The sequence below is a fragment of the Clarias gariepinus genome, chromosome 16 (assembly GCF_024256425.1).
Source record: "Clarias gariepinus isolate MV-2021 ecotype Netherlands chromosome 16, CGAR_prim_01v2, whole genome shotgun sequence".
NCBI lineage: Eukaryota > Metazoa > Chordata > Actinopteri > Siluriformes > Clariidae > Clarias > Clarias gariepinus.
This window is the reverse complement of record NC_071115.1, coordinates 28,831,699-28,843,314: the sequence shown is the minus strand read 5'-3', so window position 1 is coordinate 28,843,314 and position 11,616 is coordinate 28,831,699. Positions and strand designations below refer to the sequence as shown.

Genomic DNA, 11,616 nt, shown 5'->3' with positions numbered 1-11,616 from the left:
CAGCCCTGCCCCTTTGCACACCTGCAGAAGTGGAGGCTGTCTAGCTAGTGAGCTTCTGAGTAAGCAAAGAGCGATATTAGATTTTAGTGCACGCCTATCACAGGCACACGCTGCGACACTGCCTTTCCTCAGCTTCGAGCTCACGGTCGCCGCTGGCACTGCCAAGTAAGACCACGGCCCCATTCGGGACTCAGCCCAAAGACCGTGCCAGGTGCCCCCGTGCCCCCATTCTCCACAAGAACACGAGGCGAGGTCTTACGGGAAAAAGGGTAATTTATTTAGAACTAAATAGGGAAGGAAAAGGGTTAAAAAAAGGAGGATGAAAAAAAAAAGGGAAGGAATGTTGTGCACATGCAGGCCTGGTGGGCTGGCACTGACATACGGGCACAGGCTGGTGAGTGGTGAGCAGCGGGCAGAGTGGCAGCGGATTCAGCGAATCTATTTTTCAACTTTTTAAATGTTACAGAAATAATAAATGTGTAACTATTAAATCAAAGGTTTTTTTCAAGCCTTGTTTTAATTTCTTTCACTTTAAATATAATGAATCTAGAATATAAAAGTTTTCCACTGGAATATACTAGATTTTCCATTAACTAAAGTCAAAAAATTATGTAGTTGATAGTAATGTAAATAAAGTTGAATATCGTGTTTAAACAACAGACAAAGACATGTACAAGGGACATTCAAGTCAAAGCGGGACCTGTGATTGGGCAGAATAACAGAACACACTTATTAGAGTCAATGCTCCCTTTATTTCTTTATATATTTTTTTCTCTATATGTAAGGTTGTGCATTCTTCTGAAAAATGCCTTAAAAGCATTCCACTGGAAGCATTTCAAAACGTAAATAATTTTTACGTTTTTGTTTCAGGTAATATTCATTACATGTCCCGCTTTGACTTGAACACCACTCGTAGATCAGTGTGATGATGTATATTAGTCCAAAAAGTATGTATTTGAATGAAAGTACTATTTTACCAGTTTGGTAGACTTTATAGTAAGAGTCACACTTGTACTTACTTGTATACTATAATTCCTTTTTTAGGTGCCAGCTTATGGAATAACAGTTTAAGCTCTACACATTTGTCGCATCATCAAAAGGAATTTCGATCATTATCGAGTAAAGCATGGTTCTGTTGGTCATAGATATTCAGTGTCCTGTCTTCATTTAGACTGTCATTGCTTCTTTAAGACCTGAGAAGGTCTGCACACACATTTGTATGGATCCCACAGATAGAGCAGTATGAATTAAATTCAGTTAAAATATTCAGTAATTGTAACACATTTGTTTGTTGAACAATAGTGTAATTTTCAGTTTCTTCTACCTTGCAGTTTAATTATATCTACTCAATTATTTAACTAATTTTCACTTCATCATTGCATTAACTTCTGATTTTAATTACATTTACTCAATTTTGTACATCATTGTACTAAATACAGTTATTCTAGTCTACTTAATTTTTAAGTCAGATAGATAAATCAATTGAAGACTGATTCTGTTAAGACTGATTTTATGGATGGGAATCTTTACAGATTTAAATCTTATTGTTGATTGCTGGAAATCTTTACAGATTTAAATCTTCTCGTTGATGTTGGTCTTTCGGCTGCTCCCAGCAAGTGGTCGCCACAGTGGACAATCCGGTCCGCACATACTAGCTTGGCACAGGTTTCACACTGGATGCCCTGCCTGACGCAACCCTCCTATTTTATCCGGACTTGGGACCAGCAGTGTATCCAGTGGCTGGGGTTTGAGCACTGGCTAGGAATCAAACCGGGGCCTACCACTGAACCAACAGTGCCCTACAGATTTAAATCTTCTTAATTAGTGAAAAAAAACAATCAAATCAAATTAAATTGTTACAGCAAGTTACAGTCAAACTAATGCTAAAAGCATCAAATAACATTATGTATATAACATTATGTAGTATGTACTGTATTTAAAAATGTTTCTAAATCAAAATGTGTAAAAATGCATTGCTTTAACTGGTTTACAGATTTTGTAAAAGAAATCAAACAAAGGAATAACAGGTATTGATTTGAATGACTGAATAGACGAGATTCATTATATTGAACTTAAGACATTTTTACAATTAACTTTGCAGATTCTGAGGACCCACTGAGGGTTTTGGTTGATTCATTCACAGCTACGTTTCCAGTAGTGTAAGTGACACCCTTGTAGGTTCCACTGGTTTTAAACTCCAGCACACCCCCATTATGACATGTAATTGTGACTTTGCCATTGATGGGGAGATCAACTGTAGCCTCACCAAGTGTGATGACCGCATCCATGGTTTTATATGGAGAGACTTTAACAGGAAACGAGTAAAGCTCCATTTTCTCTTTACTGGTCTCCGAAGCATATGAACCCGCAACTCCAAGTTCAAATTGATTATTTGAATTGCTCTTTGCAATCAGTGGGATTCCTGCATTCACTTCTAGGCTGAATGTGACTTCCAGTTTGCCGGTAACTGACCAGGAGGATTTCTGGATGATTTTTTCTGAGGTTTCAATTTTATATTCTTTAGTTATACTGGTGTTATTCTGGTAGGTCATTAATTTGAGTTCCCTGAAATTCACTTTGGGCATCACTTCATTAAGTGTAGGATACACAACATCTGTAAGCTTAGTAGACTTGATTGTGTTAACAAACATGAAGCCCAAGCAATCAATATCCAAGCCTGAACGTCCTTTGATTCCCATGCAGATCCCAGAGGCAACATCAACTGGAACTTCTGGGTACAAAACCCATTTTTTCATGCGTACATAGAACTCCCGGGAATGAGTTGTCTTGAATTTGATGGCAGCTAGACGCGTTCCATTTCCACTTGCCCATAGTGAAAGGGAGGAGAAATGCTCTCCATCCTCAAATATAAATTCTGTAGCTTCCCCATCAGGTATCCCAAACTGCTTGGACTGGCCATCAGTAAGGCTAAACTTCATGGCCTTCACCTGCCAGTCACCGAGCCACACCCAGAACTTTTTCAATGTTGATCCATTTTCAGTGCCATTAAATTCAAAAGGGCCTCCTCCTTCCCCACCAACTACAACCACATCTGCCAGGTAGGACATGATCTTGTGTTTAACCTTTAAATGACAAACAAACAATTAGGTTTAATAAGATAATTGTCATTCATTATTTATAAAGGGTAATGCTTTATATAAACGCTCCACTAACTAACATTAAATAACATGATGTGTGACCAGACCAGACATTTTGAGGTAGATAGTCCCAAAGTACCTAATGTAGCTAATGGTACTTATATTTTGAGTAGACCAATTAGGCCACCTTTAAACAAAACTGCTGCAGTGAAATTATGTCATGTCATGGTTTTACCATATAAAAACCACATGGACTACAGCATCGGAGTTCTAAGCCGTGTTATTCTGGATGGTCTTATTGTATATGCCTTTGCGTAGTGCTTATGGGTTTTATTTTTGTTTTTTGATATGTGGTATAAAACCTGTGTTCAAGACTACTTTTTCAAATCCATTTTATATTCTTAAATTTCAGATATCATATTCTGGTGAGTTCCCTGACATTTACTTTGGATATTCCATCATAAAGTGTTGAATATTCAACATCTGTAGGCTCGATAGACTTAATAGTTTTAATTGATCTTTGACTCTTTTGACTCCCATGCAGATCCCAGGAGCAATATTAACTGCAACTAGAACTGGGTCCAGCACCCATCTTTTCAAGTGTACAAAGAACTTCCAAGAGGAAGTTGTCTTGAATATGATGCCACACAAATGTGTTCCATTTCTACTTGCCCATAGTTAAAGGGAGGCTTAAAAGTTTTCCATCTTTTTATAAATATGAACTTTGACATCTCCAGCAGCTATACAGGGTTAAGTTACTGAGCCACACCTAGCTTTGTTATTATTATTATTATTATTATTATTATTTAAATGTGGGGACATTTCAGTGTCAATAAATTTAAAAGTGACATTGCTTTTTCATTTAAAAGTCAAACAAATATTGAAGTATTAGAAGTTCGGTTAAAATATTGAAATGCCAGAATTATGACTTACATATGTATGTAAAAAATAAAATATTAAGAAAAAAGTTCCCTTTACTGAAATTAGCTGCAATGAACAAACCCACAGCTTTTTTCACAACAAAAATTACACTAACACTTTAACTGGTTGCCGTTTTTTGAAACCTTATTTTAGTACATTTTTCATTTACAACATCCTGTTTTTGCTAGTACATGTGGATTTATATTTAAGTCATGGAATGAATAAACAATCAGTACATGTGTATTTTATTAACAGTTAATTAATATTAATATGGGCTACGTTATTCTCTTAGGATACTGTTACATTCTCAGATTTTACTTATGCATAACTATGGAAGGAACTGATCAATAATGTACATTGGCTAAGAAAGGCTCATAAAACAGAAAGAAATCAAACTCCTAAAAAAAATTTGGAAAAAAAAAAAAATATTTACAAATTGTGAAACACTTTAATCACCGGAAACAAAATGTACCACACACACATATTTACAAGTTTTGAAACATTTTTTCCAACTACTGAAACAATTTTACTGCCAAATCAAATGAAAAGGGCAGGAACAATTTGTTTAAAAAAATCTATTTTTATTATATAGGTCTCAGTTCTGGATGGAGTTATTTGCAGACCTAAAAGATGCAGTGCTTGCTAAGATTTCTCTGCATTGACATCATAAAGAAGGACCGGGATTAATGTGTGACACTGTGGAAGACTGTGGAACACTGTGTTCAAACATGTCCTGGAGGAGTGCCCAGTAAACTGTACCACTTACTACTGTACCATACACGCTATAGATTGATAATGATTTGTTACTTTGTTTTTCATTTTACTTGTAGATTCACACACACACACACACCAAGTCAAACCAGTCAGTGAATTCATGTGGTGACCTAAACATCCAGGTGTACTTGAAATTTGTCATGGTGCACAGTCAACTACAGAAGCCAAAAACTTGGAGTCTGCATCAAAACTATACTTGCAACTTAAGGTAATTATCAAAATAATCATAGCTGAGGAATGTGCACATTTTTATTTTTAAGTTAAGTTGATAAAAGTGCCTCAGGAGTATTAAGAATAACATGCTGTGATTTAAGTTTACTGTAAAAGGTACCATATCAGACCTGCTAAAGAAAGTGAGGTGTAAACTAAATTAGAAAAAAGCAATACAATATAAAATATTTATTATACTACAGTAAGCTCCAACCGAGTAATCTGATTGGACAAGAGGCATTCCACAATCGGTTTTAATGAATGGTAACACCACTGGGACATTTAACTAAATGTCACAGGTGTTCTACAATTGTTAATGACACTAACTGTCGGTCGCAGCATGGGTGAAAGTAGGTCTGTATGGTCCTCAGTACTGAGGAGAGAGCAGCTGCCTGCCAAAACCCACATTCACAACCAGTCACAGAAGCACTTTCAGCAAGAACACAAATCTGATAACATTGTTGTCTTCCCCAACAAGCTGTCTTTTTAGTAATCACTTTTAAGTTGTTTCAAATTTCATCTGAACCATCCGTGTCCTTTTATTCACAGCCATAAAGCTAACTAGCTCTTCATACAAGGCTGAGTCTCAAATCACTCTCCAACCCCTGATCAAGGGCACTACCTCTTGTGTGAGACAATAGATTGGGGGGGCTAAAATAACAAGCTGATATCCTAAATAATTTAAAACTACTTTCACCCCCTTTTAATTACACTACCTGCCAGTTAGTTAGTCCCACCCGAGGCAGAAGGATAGGTATTGGCGGAGCAAAATAACGTTTGTGGTTACAGCGGCATAATTAATCACAAAGTACGACAATATGGACAATTTATTGTAAAACATGATACTTTAGTGAGAGTTTCAGTCATTTAGAATATGTAAAAAAAAAAAAAATTATGTTATAGGGTCAAACATAATATGTGAAAAAGTATTTGCCCACTTGATGATTACTTTCTTTTTTTTAATATCACATAAGGATAACCCAAGTAAATACAAAATGCAGTTTTTAAATTATGATTTTATTTATTAGAGAAAAAAAGCTGTCCATCCTGCCTGGCCCTATGTGAAAATGTAATTGCCCCCTAAACATAATAACTGATGTTGCCACCCTTGGTAGTAACAACTGCAAAAAGGGATTTGCGAAAACAGGCATTAAGACTTTAACATCACTGTAAGGGAATTTTAGCCCGCTCTTCTTTGCAGAGTTGTTTTAATTTAGCCTCATTGAAGGGTTTTCGAGCATGAACGGATTTAAGTCTGTACTTTGACTAGGCCACTTCAAAACCTTTATTTTGTTTTTCTTGAGCCATTAAGAGGTCTTTTAGATTAATGTCCTGATACATACATACATACATACATAATTCTTTAAAATCCTACAATGTAATTTTCTGGATTTTTTTTCTTTTTTTGTCTCTAATAGTTGAGGTATACCTATGATGGAAATTACAGGCATCTCTCATATATTTAAGTGGGGGAACTTGCACAATTAGTGGCTAACTAAATACTTTTTTTCCCCACTGTAACCCAAGTGTGCTTGAGCTTGAGGTCAAGAAATGATGACCTGTTATTCTCCTTTAGGATTTTCTGGTAAAGGAATCACAGAATTTATGATTCCATCAATTACTGTATGGAAAGTCGTCCAGGTCCTGAAGCAGCAAAGCAAAATGAGCCCCAAACCATTACCACTTCCATCAGCATATTTGACTGTTGGTATGATGCTATTTTATGAAACGCTGTGTTAGTTAAAAAGTTAACCTAAAAAATTATTTTATTTATTTATAGTTTTTTCTTTTTTTACTTTAGGTGGCCCAAAAGTTTTGGGGATAATCAAAATATGTTTTGGCAAATATGAGACTAGCCTTTGTGATCTTTTTGGGCAGCAGTAGCTTTTGCCTTCTATGTCACGAACAACTTGCCCTCCATCTTACAATTAACGTTACCACACTCTTGTTAATGTGACCGAGCACTCATGCCGGGTTCGCTTTAACACCTTTTAATATAAAAAACAATTAAAAACAAGAGCACACAAAATCCTTTTTAACTGTTTATTCTTCACCATTCACCAAAACTGAACTTAACACTCGCGAAGTGGCAAGGCGCATGCGCACTTTGCATGTGCGGATGCATTTTTCCCCTCGGGGCTTGCCGTAGCTTCTACAGAAAATGCAGAAGCTACGGCAATGGGGAAAATGCATCCGACCACGTGAAGTGCGCATGCGCCTTGCCCTTTCCCTGACCTGCCTTCAAAGGAACAGCCGGGAAAGAGCAGGGGGGAGGAGTAGTAATGTTGGAACCGCGCTGCAGTTATTTGTTTGGACGAGGGAAGGAGAGATTGCTGTGGATAATTTTCTTTTGAAGAATTTTTAACCGGATTATCATCAACTGGACATATTCCCCGGACTTCTCACACTTCGTCATTAGCCACTCCTTCATTAACCCCGGTGAGAACGAACCATATTCAGTATACTCGGATAACACACAAACAATAAACACGGACTTTGGACATTTTCCACTCACTCACACACATACACATACCGTTTATTATATGTAGTTTGTAAATATTGTTTATATCTTTGTTTGGTTGTGGTGCACCTTTTTCGTTTACTTTATTTAGTTTTGTATAATACACATTTTCTTTATCTACTTGTTTGCGTTTGTCCTTTTTGCTCTCCGATGCCATCTTTTCTATGTATTGACGGGTCTCCAGAGCCGTCATTCAGTTATGGTAATGAGCGTTTCGTTTTTTCCGACACTCACGGTGTAGCGGTAGACCAATCATAAAGGACCGCACCATCTGACCAATCACAGCAGTGATGGCTCACGGAAAGGAGGGGTTCAGACTGACTGAATCTTCGAACTGCTTCACACAAGTAAGGTAAAGTTCATTTGTTTTATTTTTACTTTACAGCAGTGATTCCATTACACACTAGGGTTAGTGTGGGTAATCGTCTCCCATGCTCAGTCTCAGTGTGCGTGTGTCACTCGTATAGTCAACATCCATGCGCGCGTGTACTGTTTACTATAAAATTGTGACCACGTGTGTGTGTGTGTGTGTGCGCGTAAAGCAAAAGCAAGTTTTATTAGAGAGATTCCTTATTAAATAACCAGAGTCTCTCTCTCTCTGTTAGAAAGCAGTGGTTCTGTTAGTGTGCGCATGTAAGTGGCATTAGAGAGGTTCCTTGTTAAAAAGGTTTCCCAACAGAGCAATGTTTTTGTTAGTTGTTCTACACAGTAGCCCCCTACCTTCTCCTCTCCACTCTTATCTTATTTCAGTTTCACATATGAGTGCACACGCACACACACACACACACACTAATGGAAACACTGCTCTGTCAGGATTTTTAAAATCTTAATCAAAATTTTAATTTGTTTTATTTTTACTTTATATGAACATTATTGGGTTCTGGAACGAACAATCACAGTTTCTATTATTTTTTATGGGGGAAATTCACTTTGATATATGAGTGCTTTGATATACAAACTATTATGCTTGCAATACATGGTTTCCATGTACATTTATGCCATTTTATACTCCATGTACTCATAGCATATGGTCTTGACATAAATTCAAGCGTCTGCACGGGACTTGATCATCATTTTAACTTAAACCTAAATACTCTGTACATGCAATTTAGTACTTACACAACATTTTCATGATTGTGTTTGGGTGGTCTCTGGTTCTGAGGTTTAAAAACCTGAGGAGAAAAGCATACGATTCAGAATAAATTTATGGCCTAAATTATTCTTCTTTTACTTCATATATTACATAAATACTGCCTGGTTAAAGGTGATAGGTTGTTATAGAAAACAACCCAAACACAGTTTACATAGTAATACCTACGGTTCCTCCAAGAACGATGCATGAAAATATTACAGTCCTATTCTACGCAGTCATCCTACATAGTTAAACCAAAACATTGGGCAGCAAGTTATTTTATGCAACACATTCAGTATTCCTCTTCTGTATCCGCGTTAACTCACCACAGTGTTGGCCTGGCTGAATTCAGCAGTGCTCCTAGTTCTAATGACAATTTCAGAATCCAAGTCTGATTCTGAGCTAACATTTGCTGCAGGCAAAAATAAAACCAACACATTTTTTTTTTATATTCTGCCAACATGAATGGCCTTTCTGTCCCAGGCACACGGACCTCTGCACCTCTGAGCAATCTGGTTTCGAAATGTCACATGGTCCTTTATCCATGTCCTTGTTAAATATTCTCATTTTGTGGACAGCCAGTTTCAGCAAATCAGGTGCTGCTATCAGTTTATTTTAAATTATGCTTTTAATTTATTTTGAATTCAGATTTAAAGATTGACTATACAGTAGATAGTTCTCAAAATTTAAATTACATGTGTAAAAATGTATGCTAATATAAAGAGAAAAAATAGGGTCACTACAGCAAATACAATGTTTTGTATAAACATTAAAATAAATTCTCGCCCATCTTTAAATGAATATTAATGAGTATGCGAATCCCATGCAGTCACGTGACATTCTGCCAAAACAAACAAGATGTCGGAAACCCAAATAAGTGAAGATATTTTTTGGCAGATTCTGTAAAAAGCTTGTGTCTTTTTTAGCAAGTTGACTCTGTGTCCGCCATGATGGTTGTGTCTCAGGTAACGTGATCTCACTACCATGAAAGGGCGGTTGGGCCTGATTACAGTAACATACTTAAAGTACAGGCTGCACAAAACAATTTTCACCTGTTTAAAAATTGAAAATGTTCTTTTTTATATATATATATATAGATAGATATGCAAGGCCAAGACAATAACGGGATCACTCGTCATTTTTATGAATATTCTTCTTATTTATTGTGTACTTGTATAGCCTGAATCAATCTTCAAATGTTCAATCACAGAAACATAAAAACCAAATGTGTCTACTAGGGCTGCATGATTCTTGCTAAAATGTAAATCATAATTTTTCTCTATAGGAAGTGAGATCACGCCCATCTCACCCTATTCTCATTCTTTTAAATCAAAACAATTTTTGCATCTAAATACATAAATAAATATTATAATAATAATTATTCTTATTATAAGAAGAAGATGCTGTCTACACAGGACTCTCACCTGGAGTCTAGTAACCAAAAAAAAAAAAAAGATTTTTATTTTAGAGCCCTTAAAGTAAATAACTTTTTAGGTGTTGAACACAAATAACAAGTTAATAATGATAATAATAATAATAATAAATTATATAATAATAAATATAATATATATATATATATATATATATATATATATATATATATATATAATTATATTATAAAAAATCATAATAAATTATTTATATATATATATATATATATATATATATATATATATATATATAATTTATTATTTTTTTATATATAAAAAAAAAATAAATAAGCTGTTGTTTTTCTACTCGCCCTTCTCAGCCACCGTAGTAAGTTGTGGTTGTAATGCAGTCCGTCTATAATTTATCATTAATGTACCGTTAACTCGGACACAAAACCTAAATTCAATTACCTACATCATGCAAATAATAACAGTAAGCACACTTACAGAAGCGAGAATTAAGTAGTGATGTTACATGTGACACTGGAGCTCCGTGTCCGCCAGAAGGGGCGGGTCCAAATGAAAGTGAAAGTTCCTTAAGTGTCACGTGACCTAAGCGAAGCGAGCCCTCGCGTTTGCCGGAATCACGTGACTAATCCGTTATTTTAAATCAAATCTCTTGAAAAACAAACTTTTTCGCATTACATGATGAACATGAATTTACTTATCATCTTGAAAATACTTAAAAAGGAAAATTCTAAATACAAATATAAATATTGCTATACGTTATAAATTGATATAGGGTGACATCAGGTAAATTGGGCCACTTTTTGGTAAATCACTTGGTAAAGCTCTAAAAAGCACCTAGTAAGACTGATTTGTGTTTTTATTTTTAATATGGTTTGTTTTCAACATGGATATGCTGAATTATTTGAATAAACTATTATTGGTAAGGCACTATAACATTTAAAACATCAGTTGTTGCACATTTTTTAGCTGAGCAGTGTTCAGGTAAAGTGGGCCACCCCTTCAGGTAAAATGAGCCACTCATCAGCTAAAATGAGCCATTTAAAATGCAAAGGTCATTAAAATCAAGCAGAGGACTGCCTGGGCATTTTCAATAGTGGCAGCCTTTGCCCAAGCCCTGCTGAACACCGCAAAGAACTCAATCCTTGACAGCTTCTGCCCAGCCATCATCCTTGTCCACTTCCTTCCTTCCTGGTTCCAATGGTGTTTTTAACTTTTAAAGAGAGCCTTGTTTTCCGGTTGCAATGCATGGGTTGTGTGGGCAGGGTAACACATGATGTGCCTGTTGTTCTTCACTAGGTTAATAAACTCCAGGATATAGACGTAGCTACTGTGGCTGTCAAGGAGGAGAAGGTGGAGCCTGGAGTCATGCTTAGGAAGGGACTAAATGAACATTTGACACCATTCTAGAAAGAGGTCAGAGGTTATCCAGCCATTGTCTGAACACCTTACGCTGGTGTTCTCCGGGCATCCCTGTAGCCATTCAGAACGTACACGCTTTCCCTTAAAAATAATAATTGTTCGACTATATGTGCCTTCTGCATTGAATGCTACCAGACAAGT

General features: G+C 36.2%; 1 protein-coding gene across 2 annotated transcripts; it reads right to left on the bottom strand.

The window, feature by feature from the left end:
• Positions 1 to 817: 817 nt before the first annotated feature.
• On the bottom strand, positions 818 to 10,586 carry LOC128544090 (aerolysin-like protein). 2 transcript variants are annotated; one of them, XM_053514051.1, is made up of 2 exons: positions 10,534 to 10,586; positions 818 to 3,083 (listed from the first exon to the last, which is right to left on the bottom strand). In XM_053514051.1, exon 2 carries the CDS (start codon positions 3,066 to 3,068, stop codon positions 2,073 to 2,075), a length of 996 nt encoding a protein of 331 aa, XP_053370026.1. In that variant the 5' UTR covers positions 3,069 to 3,083; positions 10,534 to 10,586; the 3' UTR covers positions 818 to 2,072. The 2 variants fall into 2 exon arrangements, with proteins under 2 accessions (XP_053370026.1, XP_053370025.1); XM_053514050.1 differs by lacking the exon at positions 10,534 to 10,586 and adding an exon at positions 8,644 to 8,696.
• Positions 10,587 to 11,616: the final 1,030 nt, after the last annotated feature.

What these genes read in the sequence shown, in the direction of transcription:
- LOC128544090 (XM_053514051.1), bottom strand. Translation starts at nt 3,068, where the DNA reads ATGTCCTACCTGGCAGATGTGGTTGTAGTTGGTGGGGAAGGAGGAGGC.